Genomic DNA, 23,315 nt, shown 5'->3' on the forward strand with positions numbered 1-23,315 from the left:
ATTGAAGGCAATAGATATTTTAAGGAATACATACAGCTTCTTGGAATAATTGTGAACCCTTAATACATCCCATGTTAATTTCTATGAATTCGGGTTTTGTAGGTATACCGGGCCTCATAATTCTAATGGCGTCTTTCTAACCGTAATTTTTCCATTGGTTGAGAGTGACGCGAGTTCCTAGGCGCGTATGACGTAACAGGCAATGAGATAAATTATAAATTCGCAAGGTAAAATTCGTCATATATGATGATCTAGGAGCGAAGGCACTCGGCGTTGCCCGTCAGCCCGTCGGGACATTTTTTATTACTTTTCACGCGGACATGGTTCCATAATGAAGGGTTTTTAAATTTCTGGCCGCGATGTAAAAAGATGGCAACAAATCGAACCCAAAAGACCATTCAGCCCGTCTATAGGTTAAAGGGAAACAGTGTACTAAATATTTGCGAAATCGGTTGAAACGCGCGGACTTTGTTGCATAGAGAAGATTTTTTTTACATTTCGGGGTGCCATTTATTAAGATGGCGGTGGATTGGAAACATCTTTCTTAGTACGCGCCTACTACTTATGAGTAACGTTCTTGCAAATTTTCAGCCTTCTAGGGCAAGCGGTATGGGCTCGGCGTTGATTATCAGTCAGTCTGGACTTTGATTTATATTGATATAATATCTAGCTCCTCCTCCCACAAAGTCCGCCTAGATACATTGAGTGAAAATGATGGCTACGCAATGATTCCTAGTAGCTGTATGCATCCCTGTATAACTTTATAATGTGACTTCACTCTCCTATGAAAAATTCTATAAGTAAAAAGGGTACCCTATGGAATTTTGCAGACCATATTTTTTATACTATCCCTTGATGCCATACGTCATAAAAACGTCCTCCTTATCCTATACTTGAAAATATAACAGCGTCAAAACTTAAGTCGTTTTAAATTGCCACGATTTTAAGACGAAGGTGTTTTTTTTACGAGTCTATATTGTCTCTCTTTTTGGTTACCCTTAGCAACTTAACTCTTTACAAGTTTATAGGTCTACTGCTTGCACTTATAAGGTTCAATCTGAAATATATGCTTTGAAGTAAATATGGTTTTCTAGCAGAAGTATATAATACTTCTTCTCTTCGAGAGAAGTGTTCTTGTACACAAAGCGGGGTTGGTAATTCGTAATTGTAACATGATTCTTCCCCAACAACATCCCTTAACATTTATTATAGCAATTGGGGTTACTAAACCGAATCATGCATACACATACGCCATTTTAAATAGTTCCCTTATCATTACTATATCTATTAGCGCGGCTTAACTATTTGCCAAGGCGTATGCATTGCATGCGCTTGTGGATTAATTTTTGTCCCGCCACGTCAAGACAATCAAGGTTTGTGCCTACTTGATTGCTGAATGGAGATTTAGTAAATAATATCAAACAGTTATAGAATTCACCTTAGCACGGTGCGATGTAATTACACCCATCTTAATTTAATTAAGTTTGATGAGCAATAGGAGAGCAAATACTAAAATTAAATGCCTTTATTAACCTCCGCTGTGTATGCATGGTTCACTTTCTGTTAATTCTATTTCCTTTTGAGAATATTATGCTTAAACCCACCCAGTAAGATAACAAACAATTGATACAAACACATTTTTATAATCTTATCTAACATAAGAAAAATATGGTGGTAAACAGAATATGCAATTCATGACGCTTTTAGAAAAAATAATTCTTATAACCTATGCACCTAATTATGATCCATTCATTCATAGCAACGGGAATACATACAACTAATAGGAATAATTGTGTATATCCACAATTTTCACTCAACGTATCTAGGCGGAGTTTATGGGAGGAGCTAGCTAGACTAATCATTGGGAGCTGCCAGAGAGGTGTGGCTTAAAATGGCTCCTCCCTCTTCACCAAAATGGCGGCGAATTTCACAGAGTGAAAGGCTAGTGGGGGAAGGTTCCTGATTGGCTAAGTGAGGGTCTGATGCTTTGTAGGGGAATTTTTTAACCCCTTTCCCCACACCCTATTAAATATGACGAATTTTACCTCGCTGCACCTTGCACCTTGGACTCGCACCTGACCTCACCTTGCTACCTAACCAATGAAAATATCACAGTTAGAAAGACGCCATTATAATTACTATAAGATAAGTCGTGACGTAATAGTACGTTCTCTAGCCAAGTACCCATAAAACCCGAATTCATAGAAACTTAAATGGGGGTTCACAATGTTTCCTATTATCTGTATGTATTTCAAAAAACCTATTCTCCCGTTAGATGTCGCTCGCGTTTAAAACCACCCCAGCCTGAATTTTCAGTATCTTTCATCCATCCACGATCCAAAAGGCCCAACGTATCTAGCAATAGCAAGGCCTGCGAAAAACCGATAAAACCTTCCTTAGCTGGTTAGACTTTGGCTATAGACGTGCGTAGTTCTCTCTGCTGCGAATTCAGTTCACTTCTCCCATAACGTTCCGTTCAGCCAGGCGCGCCAAATTTCCTCTCTTTCTCTTCTCTTCTTGTCCAGAGAGACTGGCTAGAGAGACTCCAACCAACGGATCCAGCCTCTTACAATCCCGCGATGCCCGTGATGCTACAGACGAACTTCTACCGCTAATATTCAATGCGGTGCTTTCTCCGCACAGAAAGGATACAGACTCAGAGTTGGTTCTCTCTGGACTCGTCCAGGAAATTTTTAGTCTTTAAGCCTTGGCTTCCGCATTAGCATTGACTTTGCGTTACTCCAGCAACACTCGCTCGTTGTAGAACTTGTGTGACATTGTGTATTTAGTCTAATCTAAAATAATTTGGATTTTATTTTAATACTTCTGAGGAGTAGTTGATTTTAAAGATCTTCCAACAATGGTGTTATTTTTATGTTAATTGTTAGGGTATAGTTTTTTTTTCTTGGATTATAAAACATGCCCGGGATTGTCGTTTTCAAACGTCGGTGGTCAGTTGGTTCCGATGATTTTGCGGTGCCTGGTATTTTCTTACTGATACTGCATACAGTTTGGTGAGTTTATATTGTTGTTGTTGTTTGAGGTGTGTTTCGTTGATGTTTATGTTTAGGAAATATTAATTGCTGTTATATCGATGGGAATATTTGGTGCAGGAATTCTGGCTAATTTATTTTTACTTCATTTTTTGGGGGAAATAATTGGATTTTATATCTTAGAATAAGAATTTTTTATTTATCAGTATTTTTTGTTTATATGCAAAGGAGTATAGTTGTTTACTGTGAGATGTCATGGTTTTTTTTTTAAATTTCTACATGAATTTTTTCTTTCTAAATCTTTACATGGATTTTTTATCTAAATTTCTACATGGATTTTTTATCTAAATTTCTACATGGATTTTTTTCCCAAAATTTCTACATGGATTTTTTTCCCAAAATTTCTACATGCATTTTTCTTCTAAATTTCTACATGGATTTTTTTATCTAAATTTCTAGATGGATTTTTTTATCTAAATTTCTACATGGATTTTTTTGAATTTCTACATGGATTTTTATATCTAAATTTCTACATGGATTTTTTTGAATTTCTACATGGATTTTTTTGAATTTCTACATGGATTTTTTTGAATTTCTACATGGATTTTTTTGAATTTCTATATGGATTTTTTTATCTAAATTTCTACATGGATTTTTTTCCCTTAAATTTCTACATGGATTTTTTCCTAAAATTCCTACACGAAGTTTTAATTTGGAAAATAATTTCTTTCCAAACGTAAAACCAATATTTCGTCATTTTATTATAAGACCAAAAATATCTCTTAAAATTTACTTCTCCAATCTTTCGAGTATACTCTCTTTGAACCTAAAACCAATAGATTGTTTGTCCACACATACTTGAAAACAGCAAACAACTGCAGTACTTAAGGAATAAAATCCATGGGAAGAAACATAAAAACGTTGATTAAACAAACGGCTTTGAGTATTGCAATTACAGCTCTCCTAAATTTGAACTGCAAAGTCCAAACTCTAACAGCATTTACTCTCTTGACGGAGCTAGCTAATGTATCACAGAACGGAGAATTTCGATTACACTTCATTATTTATAACCAGGCGATATGATAAAGTACCCTAGAATGTTCATTTAAAATTCCCATCAGGCATCAGCGCCTACTAACACATACACACGCAATTTTGTACACAAAAAACGCACTCTATCGTCTAGCCTTCCTTCATTTTTGTCACGCTATATAAATTCTCCAATATATATGTTACGATACAGTCTTAGAAAGGATTAGACGGAGCCCAGTGCAGCGGTCCTATAATTCCTATAAAATCCTATATTGTTTTTGAACCTGTTTTTCCTATATTATTGTGCTATAATTTCATGAAAGGTCAGACTATAATATCCTATATTTTTGACTTGGTTTGGAGGAAGTTTTCGCATAGTTTAGCATAAAATTTTCTATAATTCCAATTAAAAAAATCCTCTCATTCCAATTTCAAAAATTCCTAAAATTCAAATTAAAAAAAAAAATCCTATAATTCCAAATAAGAAAAATCCTATAATTCCAATTAAAAAAATTCCTATATTTCCAATTAAAAAAAAAATTCCTATAATTCCAATTAAAAAAATTCCTATAATTCCAATTAAAAAAATTCCTATAATTCCAATTAAAAAAAATTCCTATAATTCCAATAAAAAAAATTCCTATATTTCCAATTAAAAAAATTCCTATATTTCCAATTAAAAAAATTCCTATATTTCCAATTAAAAAAAAAAATTCCTATAATTCCAATTAAAAAAATTCCTATAATTCCAATTAAAAAAATTCCTATAATTCCAATTAAAAAAATTCCTATAATTCCAATTAAAAAAATTCCTATAATTCCAATAAAAAAAATTCCTATAATTCCAATTAAAAAAAATTCCTATAATTCCAATTAAAAAAAATTCCTATAATTCCAATTAAAAAAAATTCCTATAATTCCAATTAAAAAAAATTCCTATATTTCCAATTAAAAAAATTCCTATAATTCCAATTAAAAAAATTCCTATAATTCCAATTAAAAAAAATTCCTATAATTCCAATAAAAAAATTCCTATATTTCCAATTAAAAAAATTCCTATATTTCCAATTAAAAAAATTCCTATATTTCCAATTAAAAAAAAATTCCTATAATTCCAATTAAAAAAATTCCTATAATTCCAATTAAAAAAATTCCTATAATTCCAATTAAAAAAATTCCTATAATTCCAATTAAAAAAATTCCTATAATTCCAATAAAAAAAATTCCTATAATTCCAATTAAAAAAAATTCCTATAATTCCAATTAAAAAAAATTCCTATAATTCCAATTAAAAAAAATTCCTATAATTCCAATTAAAAAAAATTCCTATAATTCCACTTAAAAAAATTCCTATAATTCCAATTAAAAAAATTCCTATAATTCCAATTAAAAAAAATTCCTATAATTCCAATTAAAAAAAATTCCTATAATACCAATTAAAAAAATTCCTATAATTCCAATTAAAAAAAATTCCTATAATTCCAATTAAAAAAAATTCCTATAATTCCAATTAAAAAAAATTCCTATAATTCCGATTAAAAAAATTCCTATAATTCCACTTAAAAAAATTCCTATAATTCCAATTAAAAAAAATTCCTATAATTCCAATTAAAAAAAATCCTATAATTCCAATTAAAAAAAATTCCTATAATTCCAATTAAAAAAAAATCCTATAATTCCAATTAAAAAAAATTCCTATAATTCCAATTAAAAAAAATTCCTATAATACCAATTAAAAAAAATTCCTATAATACCAATTAAAAAAATTCCTATAATTCCAATTAAAAAAATTCCTATAATTCCAATTAAAAAAATTCCTATAATTCCAATTAAAAAAAATTCCTATAATTCCAATTAAAAAAAATTCCTATAATTCCAATTAAAAAAAATTCCTATATTTTCCTATAAAAACAGATGATATTTTCTCCTATAAAATCCTATAATTCCGGTAATAAAAAAGTTTCATATTTTTCCTATAAGGAATTTAAATTTTTGGATGGGCTTCCTGCGATTTAAATCATACTCGTTCTAAGGTTGAATGTTTTAGTATTTATTAATATATATTTGAAATGATACACTACGAAAATTAACATAATTTTATTCTTGTTATCAAATAATTTATTGCGCAAGTGTTATGGAACTTGTTTTTAGATTAATTTGTGTTTATATAGAAACACACCTGTTTTGTTGTGTTTTTATCTCATATAATTTGATATATGAAATGTGTCTCGGTCAGGTAATAGTAGCCATGATACTGTTTTATTGGCAATTTAGTACACACGCGCATACTGTATTTACTATTTATTTATTATACTTCCTATATTTCGGTGTACGTGTAACAACAGCTGGTGTATAGGCCTTTTTTTTTAGGAATTGTAGGTTTTCGTTCAAGCGACGTTTTCATGCGTTAAATTGGATTTAGAGGTTTAGACTTATAACTTGTATGTCACGGGAAACCTTAGGGGGGCTTCTTTTAACTTTTATATAGTTTTGATGCGGAAACGTTTTGAACTATAGTTTTTTAAACGTGACCTCGATAAAATTGAAATTCTACTCGTTGTAAGCTTTGAAACGAGTACCTACACGATATTTTATAATTTTGCAATCTTGGAAGGGGTTAAATTTTTCATTTTAAACCGGTTTTTTTTCATGTTAAATTTATCCTTTCCAAGACTGCAACTATTTTTAATTTTCTTTACGAGATTATCAGCTGTTAAACTATAAAATTAAAATTCTACTCGTTGTAAGCTTTGAAATGAGTACCCACACGAAATTTTATAATTTTGCAATCTTGGAATGGGTTAAACTTCTCATTTAAAACCGGTTTTTTCCATGTTAAATTTATCCTTTCCAAGACTGCAACGTTTTTAAATTATCTAATCGAGCTTATCAGCTGTTAAACTATGAAATTAAAATTCTACTCGTTGTAAGCTTTGAAACGAGTACCTACACGATATTTTATAATTTTGCAATCTTGGAAGGTGTTAAACTTCTCGTAGAAAACCGGTTTTTTCCATGTTAAATTTATCCTTTCCAAGACTGCAACTTTTTTCTAACTTTCTTATCTTACTTATCAGCTGTTAACCGTTACACTTTTCCTATCTAAAATTAGCTAGCTCTGTCGTTAGGGTTAATAAATTAAACAAATATGAAGGGTTTATTTCCCAATTCTCGTTACTAGAAGTGTCCATTACTGTTCCGTTAAAACAGTTACTTCATCCTAACGCCCACCCAATCCCCCGTACCTTTCTTTTAATAATAAATCTTATCTATTCGGTTTCGCCCTTTTTAGCAAGTACCTTAGCCGCATTCCCGATGGAATCCCAAAAGTCTCGAGATAAGATTAAAGTAGCTTTATCTTTAGCCTTTTGTGTTGGTTATTAAATAGCTTTTCTTCCATATCAGCAGCCTTAGCTAGCTTCGATGTAAATGCTTTCAAACCTTATACTTAAATGTCATTTTTCTATTTTCTTTCTGCTTTTTACGACGTCTCATCTTGGGTTGCAAAAAACTATTAATGGAATTTCTTTTTGTTTTTCTATTTTTTAATATTCAATTACAATAACATATCCTTATTGCTAAGTATTTATTAAGGTTATTCAATTTGATTTTTCTACGGTTAATTCATCGTTTATAGAATTAATAAATACCTAAATGCAAATGCAAATAGGGATAAGATAAAGTGAGGCAGGTTTTGCAAGTTCACGAGTAAACCGAATTACATTTACGATGCAACCAAAAGTTCATAGATTATAACAAAAGTATACTTCGTTCGCAGTTCTTCCCAGTCTTTGGCCGTAGACGCCATGAAATGTAAAATTACTCAAAGCTAACAAACCTCCCCTGCACCTCTATACGAACCAACCCAAAATTCAGAGAAGAGCTTGTTATTGGGGGTTAAAGGATTAAAGAAAATAGTTCTCTATAGTGGCGATCCAAACTTTAATTCTTGGTACTAGAGCCAGCATTTTCTACTATATGAGTCTATTCACTCGTGTTTCCTATGCTACGGTTGTTAAGGTAATCATACGCCGCAGAGTAGGAGGGGGGGGGGTCGACACTATTCTGAGAGGTAAAGTGGGCGTGTCTTGCATTACGCATCGCCGAGCAAACTTCAACGAAGTGTACTTTTTGTTTATTTATCTATAAACGTTTGATACATCTTTCCACTATGAAATCTTATATTTGACAATTTGCAAGATCGTTTTGCGATGTTCTACTTACCATTGCAGATTGAAACCACACAACTTTGTTCTTGTTCAAGCATAGTTAGACTTAGAAAACGTTTTAGCGCGAAACTACCAAGTTAAATTGGAATGTTTATAACCTAATTAGAACCACAATATGTGTAAAACCACACCCACAATAACATTTGAGGACATGGAGTGAATCTAGTCTTAAGTGTTATATACTTAATTAAATCCTTTGTATAATATTAACCTTTAGACGAATACAATATTAATTTCACTAATTTGAAACCACGCCCACAAGTATTTACTATGAAAGTGGACAGAGAATACGATTCACTTAATGTTCTTACGTCCTTTAAATAAGTACCTTCGTTTCGTCATTAAATACTAAGTCTCATAGAGTTGTTTAGCTTAGCGAAATACCAAATATTCTACTAAAACATAATGGTCCCAAAATCTCTGTTATATAATTTGAACCGCAATCTTACGGATCTAAAGTTCAACTTAGGTTAGGTAATTTTCAGTTTCAGCAATTTCCAATTCTGATCAATTAGACTGGCTTAGAAATTTAGTTGTTTGAGCTATAGTATTAACAAAACACTATATGGGTTTTGGTTTGGTTTGGGGGAAACGTTAGCCTACCCCTCTCCTAATTCCACGGCGGTTCTAATGCGTGGTCCCTATTTCGTCTTTCAATCACTAAAATCCATCTATACAATTTGTAACACAATTCAATTTGAAGAGAGTTACGCCGGAACTATGTTGGTTGGAGTTAGCCCAGCCCGCATTCTCCGGGCCCGGTTTCCTCGTCTGTACTCTCAACTAATATTGGAATAGTTAAGAATTCGAATCCTTAGTAGTAGATTGGATGGTAAGGAGTAAATTTGATTGTGATTGACTTCTGTGATTATCTCTTTTATTTTGGATGTTTTTTTGTGTGTGTGTGATAATTTTTCGCATTTAATGTATGTTTTATTCTATGGATTTCACGAGATCTGACCTCTTGAGATTTTCTTGGTGATCTCATTAGATTTTCCCCGAATTTTAACGTGATTATCTTGGAGCTTTTGTGATTCTGCCCGAATTTTCACGAGATTTCCTCGGATTTCATGAGATTCTGCCCTAAATTTCACGAGATTCCTTCGGATCTCATGAGATTCTCCCTGAATTTTCACGAGATTTCCTCGGATTTCATGAGATTCTCCCTGATTTTCACGAGATTTCCTCGGATTTCATGAGAAAATCCCCGAATTTTCACGAGATTCCCTCGGATTTCATGAGATTCTGCCCTAAATTTCACTATATTCCCTCGAATTTCATGAGAAAATCCCTGAATTTTCACGAGATTTCCTTTTGTGAAGTCATGGGATCCTCCCTGATTTTTCACGAGATTCCTTCGGATCTCATGATATTCTCCACGATTTTCACAAGTTCTCTCTCAGACCCCGTGAGATTGTCCCTCTATTTTCAGATTTTACGAGATTTCATCTATATAAATAAGCACCCATTGAAAAAACAACCACAAATCCCTAAAATTTCACGAGATTCTATTCTAATTCCCTTAAAATCTCACAATTACCTTAGAAACCGTAACTGTACCCCAATTTCACCAGTAACAAATCCTTCTAAAAATGTTTATTTCATAAGAACGACATAGCATCTTATTTTTTTAGTCCAAATGATTTTAAATTGATTCGTTGAACCACCCGAACTGTTATACGAACTCTGTTTTCTGTCATTCAACGCTAACCAATAGTACTGTAGTAACAATTGACCGTCGACTCACTTATAGGCTCCCTAAGTAATTTGGACAGTTTAACTAGCCACTGAAACCAAGGCTACAATCCTCATCTAATTACAACATACAAGACGGTGGTCGTACACCATAAACTCCTAATGTCAACTTAGTTTGGTCCTCATCCTTAAAGCATTGATCCTTTGAATTATGGAGTATGTTGCTTTCTCTCTCTCTCTCCTAACCCTCAATTTCTAGACTACGTCCCGACGTTATCGTCAATTTTACTTGGTTGTTAAGTGACGCGATATCCGAGGGGTTCTTATACTTTGTACTTATTGTCACGTTGATGTGACGTTTTTTTATATACATTTCTCGATGTTCCTTTTAGAGCCTGGAAAGAAAGCTTAGTTCAATCAAGAAGCGATATCTAGTTTACTAGGGAGAAGTTATAAGATGTCTCCTAAGTATTCGCGCGCCATAGTACTGCAGTCCCCCTTTCAAAATACAAGGGGGGACGTAAAAGTAGGCCCCGGGCTATTTCGCTACACTCTCCTCAGTCGGAAAATATGACTGTATTTTTTTCTCATTCGCGTCGCGCTGACGTGCAGGAGTTTTCAAGAACCAATTCAACCAATGAGATGCTGGTTGTTATTTAGAGGCGGCAGGGATTAACTCCGGACCTACTACGTTTGGACTGGAGATGAAGCTGGAAATGTGGAACGCGAATTTATGCCTTCTCCCTAGTAAACTAGATATCGCTTCTTGCTTAGTCTTAGGGGGTTTGGCATTTATGACGCTTTTGGTCCGGGTCGATCCATGGCCCGCGTTTTCTGTGTCGAATATAGTACGTCATATGGGTCCTAATCTTTTTGTTTTTGTGTGTGCAGAAACATGTCTTGATTTGATTTTGCTTTTAAGTTGTATTGAGGGGATTGGTAACTTGGGAGTCGTGTTTGCTGTTTTTGATGGACAAACAAATTATGATGGGAGTTGTTTTTATGTTATTGCGATATTACGGGTTTTTAAAATGAACTGAACTGATCTGTTCAATCTCTTTGGTTTTATGCTGTTGGGAGGGAATTAGTAACTTGGAATCGTGTTTGTTGTTTTGATGGATAAATAAATTATGATGGGAGTTGTTTTTATGTTATTGCGATATTACCGGTTTTTAAAGTGAACTGAACTGATCTGAACAATCTCTTTGGTTTTATGTTGTTGGGAGGGAGTTGGTAACTTGGAATCTTGTTTGATGTTTTTGATGGGCAAACAAATTATGATGGGAGTTGTTTTTATGTTATTGCGATATTACGGGTTTTTAAAATGAACTGAACTGATCTGAACAATCTCTTTGGTTTTATGTTGTTGGGAGGGAATTGGTAACTTGGAATCGTGTTTGTTGTTTTGATGGACAAATAAATTATGATGGGAGTTGTTTTTATGTTATTGCGATATTACGGGTTTTTAAAATGAACTGAACTGAACTGAACAATCTCTTTATTTTTATGTTGTAAGGGAGCATTGGTTGGAGTCGTGTTTATTTATGTTTTGATGGGCAAACAAATTATACAGGGAGTTGTTGTTATGTTATTGCGATATTACGGGTTTTTAAAGTGAACATAACTGAACTGAACTGAACCATCCTTTTGTTGTTTTATGCCGAAACATGTCTTGATTTTAATCGTGTTTTTGATGGACAAACAAATTATGCTACAAGCTATTTTTATGTTATTGCGGTATTACCTGTTCTCAAAATGAACTAAACTGAACTGAACTGTACAAGTTCGGCTGTAGCAAGTATAACAATAAGTCATAAACAGTGATTTCTGAAATTAAATTTAAAATGACATTGATATACTAGAATCTCCTTTTCGTAATCGCCCTCAAAAAGTCAAAATTGTCAAAATCAAATAAAAAAATTTGAAAAAGAAATTATCATACACATAAATCTCTAAAAATTTAGTTATATAAAAAAACCAATTTGTCCATAAATGCATGGAAAACGTACCCATGAAGTCAATCTCACTTTACATTAAATCCTAAAGCAAGGAATATTCTACGTAGCTTTAATTGTAATGTCAAGTAATACTGACTACAAGTCGGAGAGATATACACGAAATGGCGCCGTGCACTTGCAGTCAATACCAAAGCTACTTACAAAACATACCACTTTTTCTCCTGGCTAGTCTTATATACCCAACATAGTCTTATCCTCATTTGCAGGCTTGAAATGAACCTTTACTCCAATGAGAAAACAGCTTTATTCAATTTGAAAATATTTCAAATTTAAGATTGCACCCTACTATAGCATCACCCTGTCGTATTTCGATCATCCCAAAGTATTTTATTTTCCATTCAAACTATAGATAAGAGACATAAGCCCATAATGCGTAAGTATGGGTCTACCATAAGGGCTTGTGAAGCCATTTTCACTCAACGTATGTAGGGCTCTACCCTAGATACGTTGAGTGAAAATGGCCCAGCGGTTCTTGAATTCCTATATAAAATCCTATATTTTTGAATCTGTCCTATGCTATCCTATAATTTCAGGAAATTTCCTATAATATCCTATAACTTTGAAGCTGTCCTATATTATTCTATAATTTCAGGAAATTTCCTATAATATCCTATATTTTTTAAGCTGTCCTATATTATTCTGTAATTTCAGAAAATTTCCTATAATATCCTATATTTTTGGCTTGGTTAATAGTTTTTCGTGTAGTTTAGCATCAAATTAATCCTAAAATTTAGTTGGCTCTTTTAAAATAGAGATGACATTTGACTAGATTTGACCGAAATTGCGGAGTTTGCTCAGGATTTTTTAATTATATTATATCATTTAATTAAGTTCCTCTGAATTTAATTCAAAGTAAAATCCCCAATTTCTTATTTATTTGTTTTTTTTATGATTTTTCTACAACATAGTTTAAGCCAAAATAGTATTATATATGAGCATGCATTTTTATTCCTATATTTTCCTATAAAAATACGTGATTTTTTTCTCCTATAAAATCCTATAATTCCGGAAAAAATAAGGATTTTAAATTTTTGTATTTTTATAAATTTAAAATAATAATTATCCTTTTAGTCCCACACTTATGAAGAGTATGATAGCCTATTGATGGAGTATAGATTTTGAAGTCTACCCCTGAACTCGGGCCTGAGGGGGCCCCTTTCAATCTGACTTTCCCGCCTTGCACGTTCCCCTGAAAGTTCCCTTCCCGCGCTACCGATGACATCATCCCTATATACTCCCCCTCTACTCCCCCCCTGCATTTCGCTAGAACCTTGTACAGAGAAAGAGAAAATTTAACCTTTAATAAATATGTGACTGTCATGTTGAATTGTCGTTTTGATATCTGACTCAGTTGAGGTTGCGTCAAATTAACGAGTTAGTGACTAGGGTGTTAGTTTTTGATATATTGGGGTTTTTTTTCGTATTTGAAGTGTGTTATTTGAAGTAATTTTTAGGTCTAAATTAGAGTTATTAGATGGCTTTCGCAGCAAGGTTGACTCACTTCAGGGAAAAACGTAAAATTGTCAGGGAATTTTATTTAATGGCTCTTACATCAAGGTTGAGTCAGATCAGAGAAAAACGTACAATTGTCAGGGAATTTTTAAAACTTAAATGAATTGATGGAATTTTTATTAATTTAATTAATATTAATAATTTTAATAAAGCCGGGGATTTTTAAAATGTCGGGGGATTAAAAAAAGTCTGGGAATTTAAAAAAAGCCTTGGAATTTAAGAAAAAAAAGCTTGGGAATTTTAAAAAATGGTCTGGGAATTTTAAAAAAAGCCTGGGAATTTAAAAAAAGCCTGGGAATTTAAAAAAGGCCGGGAATTTAAAAAAATCTGGGAATTTAAAAAAGTCTGGGAATTTAAAAAAAAGTCTGGGAATTTAAAAAAAGTCTGGGAATTTAAAAAAAGTCTGGGAATTTAAAAAAAGTCTGGGAATTTAAAAAAAGTCTGGGAATTTAAAAAAAGTCTGGGAATTTAAAAAAAGTCTGGGAATTTAAAAAAAAGTCTGGGAATTGGGGAATTAATTTCATGAACGTTAACAAAGTTGGGGAATTTTATGAACGTAACCATGCAATGAGAGGGAATTTTAATGATTGGAAGAAAGGTTGAACCTAAAAGGATCAATAAGCTCACGGAGAATTTTTGACCATTTTAAAAATGTATTGTTAACAATGACAACTTTTGGCTATTTTTAAAAAATATATTGCTAACATTGACAACTTTTGGCTATTTTTAAAAAAATATATTGTTAACATTGACAACTTATGGCCATTTTTGAAAAAAAAAAGGTTATGGAAAAATTGAGCAAAATTTGTCAAAATGGATTATACGTTATCCCCTTGAACTTTGAACTTTGAAATTTAAAAAATTCCATTCTTTATAATTGGTTGAAAAATGGTGCGATCGTAAATATGAGAATATCCATTCCTTTTTGAATAATAACAAAAAAGACGAGATCCCTTTTCTTAATAATACTTTTAATACTAGGGCTTAACTAGAACAATACCGTCCAAATCTTTCTCGGTAAAGCCAAGTTAAGCTTAACAACGGCGCCGGCTTCTATGCTTAGTAGCTTTATTCAAAATCCAAAGAGCTTAAAACCATGGAAATCTTTTTAGTCATAGAAAATCCCACCTTAACTTGCCACAAAATCCCATTACTCTCTGCTTGCGAAATCTTTTTTCGTAACGCTGTTACCTTAATTTGACGTTTGGCGTCTTAGTTCTGGCCTGTAAGGGAAAAGTTAGTAAATCTAATCGAGGAGCAATGGACAGTTGCTAAAGTCAGTACAGTGGATTTATGGGGTCCTTCCTGTAGGCTTAAGGTGTCATGGACAAGTGAGGTTGGTTTTTGCACTGATATTAGTATGATAAAGGCTTATTACGAACCCCTGGTGCCAAGGGATTTCGGCGTTAATAGCGCAAAAATGTTGTTTATAAATATGTAACAGGTTTATTTTTACCGGGTTTTTTTTCTATCTACAAAAACAGACCTTTATTTATTTATCTATTTAATTATTTATTTGTTTGTGCAAGCATGCATTTATTTATTTATTTATTTATTTATTTATATGGTTTTTGTTTTAAAAATTTATTTGTTTTGACAGTGTTTTCTTTTCTTTAGAAATGATTCATTTAAGATTTCATATTTTGGGATTAGGTAACGTTATGTATTACAACAATAAGGATTTTAGAGTTCATGAATGGTTATATTTATGCCATGCATTTCGGTTGCTTTTTTCATGGATTTCACGGGATTTTCTCCATTCAACGAAATTCCTTTGAAATTATTTCGTAGTTCAGAATATTCAAGGAAATTTCTTTGAAAATACTCCATAATTCATAATACTCAAAGAAATTCCTTTGAAATTACTCCATAATTCATAATACTCAAAGAAATTCCTTTGAAATTACTCCATAATTCATAATACTCAAAGAAATTCCTTTGAAATTACTCCGTAATTCATAATACTCAAAGAAATTCCTTTGAAATTACTCCGTAGTTCATAATATTCAAAGAAATTCCTTTGAAATTACTCCGTAGTTCATAATATTCAAAGAAATTCCTTTGAAATTACTCCGTAGTTCATAATATTCAAAGAAATTCCTTTGAAATTACTCCGTAGTTCATAATATTCAAAGAAATTCCTTTGAAATTACTCCGTAGTTCATAATATTCAAAGAAATTCCTTTGAAAATATTCCATAATTCATAATATTCAAAGAAATTCCTTTGAAAATACTCCATAATTCATAATATTCAAAGAAACTCCTTTGAAAATACTCCATAATTCATAATATTCAATGGAATTCCTTTGAAATTGCTCCACAGCTCATAAAATTCCTTTGAAATTGCTCCACAGCTCATAAAATTCCTTTGAAATTACTCCATAGTTCATAATATTCCATGAAATTCATTTTAAATTACTCCATAGTTCATACATAATATTCAACGAAATTCCTTTGAAATTACTCCACAGCTCATAACATCCAACGAAATTCCTTTAAAATTACTCCACAGCTTATAACATCCAACGAAAATCCTTTGAAATTACTCCATACTTCAAGATAAACCGTACAAATTTCCCATACCAATTTTCAATATTATGAAAATTCCACGATATTCAAAGAAAATCCATTGAAATTTCCTCAGATTTCACGAGATTCCAAATATGTAAATATTCCCATAATGTATTCACTTTCCCCCTTTCAAATTATATTACCCTACATTGAGGAAAAGAGTATCTGGCCCTTCGATCGTAAGAATAAAAATAAAAATAAATACAAACACACAAAAAAAGGGCCAGATGGTCAAGCAATAAAATAGCTTCGATAGCTCGGGCACCAAATATTCAAAACAAGTCAGCGCAAACCAAGCAAACACCCTTCCTTTTTGAGACAGGCATGCAAGTTTAGCATTTCCTGCCAGCCTGGTGTTTGATCAAGAAGCGATATCCAGTTTACTAGGGAGAAGGTATAAGATGCCTAAGTATTCGCGCGCCATAGTCCCAGTCCCCCTTTTCAAAATACAAGGGGGGACGTAAAAGGAGGCCGGGCTATTTCTCCTCCTCTCCTCAGTCGGAAAATATGACTGTAATTTTCGTTGTCATTCACGTCGCGCTGACGTGCACGAGTTTTCAAGAACCAATAAGATCATGCTGGTTGTAATTTAGAGGCGGGGATTAACTCCGGACACGTCTACGTTTGGACTGGAGATAAAGCTGCATGGAAATGTGCCGCGAATTTACACGAACCTTCTCCCTAGTAAACTAGATATCGCTTCTTGGTTTGATACAGTAGCAGCTCGGCTATTTCAGGCCCTTGCTATCCCGAAAAAAGAGAAAACGTTCTAGCCTATATCCCTTATTCAATGCTTTTCTTCAATGCAAAAGATGGACAGCTTAACTTTGTAGTTGTGAAATATACGGGTGACCTGTTATAAATATCCGTAGAAATCCATTTAGTTGAAGTGTGTACCATACCGCCATTGTTGTGGTGCTACAGAAAATGCAGTTTAGTAGTGTTGCTGGGGTTGTAATGCAATTAACCTATCCCGCGCTTTTTAATTGGTAATTTCAAATTGATGAGTTTGAAAAGGGTATATGAAGTAATGAACGAAAAATGCCTTGGTTAATCTAATTATGGTTGATCGGTAACATCAAATGTAACTATGAAACAAAAGAAACAAGAAAGTAAGTTGCTAACTTTAAGCAGAGTTACATTTTTACTATTTTTGAACTATTTACATTTTCCAATACTTCATGATTTTCCTTAGAAATTGTCCATATTGGAAGGCATATTACCGATATCTTAAGTATATAGAACCAGGAATAAATACAGCTACTAGGAACCATTGTGTGCTCCCATATATCCCATGTTAATTTCTATGAATTCGGGTTTTGTGGGTACCGGACTTAAGAACTTACTACCCATCACGCCTATTAATAATTCTGATGGCATCTTTCTATCTGTAATTTCATTGGTTGATATGTAGTAACGCGAGTTCAGGCGCACTTGCAAGGTTCAACACGCAGTGAGATAGATTATATATTCGTCATATATAATGACTAGTTAGTCTAGCTAGCTAGCTCCTCCCACAAAGCCCGCCTAGACACGTTGAGAAATATCTACAAAATGATTCCTGATAAGAACAATAGGTCACTGCTCGGTCACTGCATAGTCTCGCGGTCGAGTCGCTATTGGGACGTGACGTGATGCTAAACGTCACAGATGACGAGTCTTATACAATACATTTTCTCTTGAAGAACCTTCCTGAAGTTCACCTATGATCGTCGGAATCGCCTTGAAAGTGCAATCATTCAAATGATAATAATTATTTTCGAAGTATATGACATTCAAATGATAATAATTATTTTCGAAGTATATCACATTCAAATGATAATAATTATTTTCGAAGTATATCACATTCAAATGATAATAATTATTTTCGAAGTATATCACATTCAAATGATAATAATTATTTTCGAAGTATATCACTATGATGTAGACTGTCTTTATTATACTTCAATTGCTTCACTTGACGTAAGATCAAAGGAGAAAGGGGTGTTGAGCTTTTCGATACTGGCAGGATGTGATGCGTTGAGGTGAGGGGGGGGGGCATAGTTTGAACCTGAAGGAGTTGTGAAGGCGAGAAGAGAAGAGAATATCAAAAAGACCCTAGGGTCAAGATAGGCAGAGATACTCTTGAAAAGCGAAAGCAAAGGCCTACCCTCTCTTTCTCTCAGTCTCTCTCGATGCCTTCAAGGCGCCCTTGTTCATTCCTTAAGCCTCGGCTAGTCCCGGCCGGGCCTTTCTTTGTACTGCTGTAGCTAGCTGGAGCAAGACTCCTTTCGCTTTTCGGACCAACGTTAGGAAAATCGATACAGTCATCCTCATCCAACTTTTGGAAATCCAGGATATAGAGACAGGAGAAATATATGAAAGGGGGTTTATGTTGCTTATATGCATGTATGCATGCATGGGTTGGAAGACTTTGCAATTGCAATTGGGCAGTTTTTTGGGGTGTTGTAGATCTGTGTTTTTGTTAAGATTAAGTTTTGGGGTCATATATTTTCGTTTATTTTTTAATATGAGATAGTGGGGATTAAGGGTTGGGTGTACATTATGGGATGGTCTGTTTGGACGATATTGGGACGTGAGGATGTAAATAGTTGTGGTCTGTGAAATGTTTAGGGGTGGTTTAGATTGTTTAAAATAATTTATTAAAAATTTATAGCAAATTTGAGAACGCATTCTAAAATATACTGCAAATTTGAGAACGCATTCTAAAATATACTGCAGACTTGAGAATTGAGAAAATATTGAAAAACATACTACAAACTTGAGAATTGAGAAAATATTGAAAAACATACTACAAACTTGAGAATTGAGAAAATATTGAAAAACATACTACAAACTTGAGAATTGAGAAAATATTGAAAACATACTACAAACTTGAGAATTGAGAAAATATTGAAAAACATACTACAAACTCGAGAAAATGCTCAAAAACACTGCAATCTCGAGAAAATATTCAAAAACATACTGCAATCTGGAGAAAAAGTTCAAAAACATACTGCAAGCTCGGGAAAATGTTCAAAAACATACTGCAATCTCGGAAAAATGTTCAAAAACATACTGAAAACTCGAGAAAATGTTCAAAAACGTACTGCAAGCTCGAGAAAATGTTCGAAAACATACTGCAAACTCGAGAAAATGTTCGAAAACATACGGCAAACTCGAGAAAATGTTCGAAAACATACTGCAAGCTCGAGAAAATATTCAAAAACATACTGCAAACCCGAGAAAATGTTCAAAAACATAATACAAACTTGAAAACATATTTCGAAAACCAAAACTCTTTAATGAACCTATAAACAAATTTGGAAAATATTTAAAATTACTTTCACCATAATCAAATACCAATGTTATCTAAATAAGTAGGTCAGTTTTATTCTTAACAAAAACTTCAGTAAGTCTACGAATACATATAATTAAATCCCATAAGACTTAACCACTCCCGTTAATTAAATTTCCTCGATCCAAAACAATTATGTCAACATACATAATCCAGTCTCAATTCTCTAATGAATCCATTCCGAATCTATCATTAAATATAATTACACAATGCATATTTCAGATAATGGGATTAATACCATTTAAGAGTAAAGACTCGAACACGTCCTTAACCAAGTCTTATTTCATTTTAGAAAATTTTGACCTTAGTAAACAAAGCTTCCTTTTAATACATAGGAACAAATCTAAACCATCTCTATTTAGGCAGGAATACATACAGTTAGTTGGAATCGTTGCGTAGCCATTTTCACTCAACGTATCTAGGTGCTTTTGTGGAAGGAGCTAGGCTAAACAAACAAATATCAAACTGTGAACTTTTCAAGGTTTAAAACGTCATAATGTCGTTGTAGATTACCAGGAAGGCTTACAGATAATTGTAATCATAGTGTAGCCATTTTTACTCAGCGTATCTAGGCGGATTTTGTGGGCGGAGCTTGGCTAATGAAACCCAATGTCAAACTGTGAACCTTTCAAGGTTTAAAACGTCACAATTTCGTTGTAGAATACCAGAAAAACTTAAAGATAATTGGATTTAGTCTGTAGCCATTTTGACTCAACGTATCTAGGGCTAATTTGTGGGAGGAGCTAGGCTAATCATTATGTATGACGAATTTTACGTGTCAAATTTATATTCAATCTCGCTGCATGTGTAGAAACTCGCGTTGCTACCAACCAATGAAACGACAGTTAGAAAGACGCCATCAAAATTATGAGGCGTGACGTGTAGTAAGTTCTCAAGCCCCGCCCACAAAACCCGCATAGAAGTTAGGAACATAATAATTCCTAGTAGCTGTATGTATCCTTGCTATAGGGAGTAAATTCGGGAATACCTTTCAGATATCCAATCTCATATATATATAGTATTGGCATTTAATTCGTTTGTCCCATTGAAACTTCATACACGTTGCCGATTCTCTGATAACCAATGTACGTTACGCTTCAATGATTTTGTTTGTTACAATAGCAAGTTTACTTATTTAAGAGTTTAACAAAAGATAACTCTGCTTGGGTCAAATTGAGTTTGCAATGCGTTTGATACGGTTGTAATGGAGTATGTAGGGTTAATAATAGTGCAAACTTAAGCTGGATAACGGTTGGTTTTGTATCAAAATATAAATAGGGGGTTTCCATTTTCCTATGGGATTTGTTTCGTTAGTACCAGAAGGGGATAATAGAAGAAGTGTGACACTCTGTATCCTCTTAATATTCTTTAGTTATGTAACATGATTCTTCCCAGGCGAGGGAATTACTAATTACCCCGCTTTGTGGGGTGGTACACTTCTCTCGAAGAGAAGTATTATATACTTCTGATTATAAGTATTTGTTCGTGGAAATAGGTTTAAGGCCGTGGTGCAGTACAATGCGGTTATTTTAAATTTTTATAATCGTGCATGGTTAAGATTAAACTGTTTAATTGAATAAACCAAAATATAAATATGATATTCTTCTTAATTTTAATTTTAATTAAAATAAATTAAAATTTAATTATAATTAATGCATATAGTAAAGCATTATCTGGGCATCTCCCTTAGGATTTGCTTGGTTTCACAAATGAGTAACGGTTGCTAGGCAACTGTACATCCCTTGGTAAATAATTCCCGACCCCGTTTCATGGACCGTTTCGACGCGAGCTATGCGCTATTTACTTATTCCACTTTCTTATCATTACGATTTTTAGAAATATTAAAGTTATAATAATTTTCGTCGATAAGGTCTATGAAAGAAAGCCCCGTTTTCCGTTTCATGTCGTTTCCTTTCTTGGTTTCGCTTAAATATATTTCATTAAATACAGAAATATATTAACTCTGAGTCCTTTAGAAATATTGTCTTAATCTTGGATTGTCCAAGTTTATAAGATATGTTCCTTCCATAAGTTTGTTTAATTAATCTCTGGTCATGACAAACTGAAAGGCTTTTAATTTTGAAGTGAGTGAGTGAGTGAGGTAGGTCAGAGATTCGAGGAGGTAAAGCGAGGGAGGCCTGGTGAGTGAGTGAGGCACTGCTGTCAAAGGGGGCTTAGTAATGCAGACTAAATAGGAGTGCCTAGATGGAATAGGTCCTAGTTGCAAAATTAATTAACCACCACCGAGTGTACTTAGGACTTCAATTGACTCGCTCCCCCTCGTTCTCCTTCTCGAACTAGTTATGTCGAGAACTGTAAGTCTCTCAGTAGCCTTACGAATCGTATATAGTGTCATACTTATGCAACATAAGTTTATAAGATATGTCCCATAAGTATACATGTACCACCTATACTATTCGTAATGCTACTGAGAGACTTACAGCAGCTCGAGGTAACTAGTTCGAGAAGGAGAACGACGGAAGCGAGTCGATTGAAGTCCTACACTCGGTGGTTAATTAATTTTGCAGCTAGTACTTATTTCCATCTAGGTCCTATTTAGTCTGCATTACTAAGCCCCCTTTGACAGCAGCGCCCCACTCACTCAAAAGGCCTCCCTCGCTTTACCTCCTCGAATCTATGACCTACCTCACTCACTCACTTCAAAATTACAAGCTCCAGTTTCTAACCAGAGATTAACAAACTTATGGAAGGAACATATCTTATGAACTTATGTCTTATATTTTGGGTAAGGTTTAACTTCGGTTTGATTAACTTTTGCCTATACTATATATGAATAGGTTTAGGGTTGACCCTCTTTCTGGCGGGCGTTTTGGTTAATTGATTTTGGGGCGGTTCGGAGCTTTTAGCTTTTAGCTTTTAGATGCTTGTTTTCGTGTGCGGTTTGTAAAATGGGATGATGCTATTGGAACACACTATAGCTTGCTTGCTTGTTTGCTTTCTTTATTTATTTGCTTTATTTTCTTGTTTGTATGTTATGTTGTTGGTTGAGTTTACGCTTGGCTTGTTATCCTAATACGTATGGATGTTTCTAAGGGTACTATAGGCCTAAAGATGTAGGTATTAGCAGAAGTGAGATGAGACCAGAAGTACTAAGCTAACCAAATTCTTCACTTGGCGAAAGTGAATATTCTTGATAACACAACAACGGTTGGCCCTCTAGTAGCGGTTTCTGAATTCCCCCTCCAAAACGTGAGACGCTCGCGGCGGTAGACGGCCGAACTAGATTCAAGGAGCCGCGTCCGTGTTCGGCGGCTTTAGGTTGAGGGGAAGGGGGTAGGAAATGTTTTTGGAACTCGACCAATTTTTTCTCAGTAGTGTAGGCGCGTGGGAAGCGGCATAAAATCCTCAAATTTGTTCACTAGTGCCAGGATCCACTATCAATGCTAGAGCCCTTCACTTCTTGTCTCATCTCACTTCTGATAGACGAATTCATTACTGACTTTCATAGAAATTAACATTGAGGGTAGGAGGTTAGTTGAATTTCCATATTGGGTTATTTATTTCCCTGGTGGAGTTAGCCCAAATTCACTCTATGAGAGATTTGAGGGTAGACGACTTGCACTACCTCCATCTAGCGGGGTTTTAGGCCCATACCGGATGTGAAATTAAATGTTGTAGACCCGTGTTCTTCGGCACCACTTTCCACTTACTTTGAACCTAAGAAAACACCTTAATTTGTATGGTAGACTTATCAGAAACACCCTGTATAACTTGACGTTAAAGTAAGGTCAAGAAGTGATATCTAGTTTATTAGGGAGAAGGTTAAGATGCCTAAGTATTCGTGCGCCATAGTCCCAGTCCCCCCTTCAAAATACAAGGGGGGACGTAAAAGGAGGCCGCGGGCTATTTAGCCTCCTCTCCTCAGTCGGAAAATATGACTGTAATTTTCGTCATTCGTGTCGCGCT

General features: G+C 33.9%; 1 protein-coding gene across 3 annotated transcripts in view; it reads left to right on the forward strand.

Moving 5' to 3' along the window:
* inaE (inactivation no afterpotential E) overlaps positions 1-23,315 on the forward strand; it is a 112,220-nt gene that overhangs the window by 8,483 nt on the left and 80,422 nt on the right. For 2 of the 3 annotated variants that reach the window (XM_089857338.1, XM_089857339.1), the window contains exon 1: positions 2,384-3,014. The exons of the other annotated variant lie outside the window; for it this stretch is intronic. In XM_089857338.1, coding sequence (XP_089713464.1) covers positions 2,920-3,014 — 95 coding nt within the window. In that variant the 5' untranslated portion in view covers positions 2,384-2,919. Of the gene's footprint in view, positions 1-2,383; positions 3,015-23,315 lie in introns of those variants that run through there. 3 annotated transcript variants of the gene reach the window in all.

This window comes from Phalangium opilio, unplaced genomic scaffold (assembly GCF_054372755.1).
Source record: "Phalangium opilio isolate 3A_F unplaced genomic scaffold, DU_Popi_V2 ptg000217l_1, whole genome shotgun sequence".
NCBI classification, from domain to species: Eukaryota; Metazoa; Arthropoda; class Arachnida; order Opiliones; family Phalangiidae; genus Phalangium; species Phalangium opilio.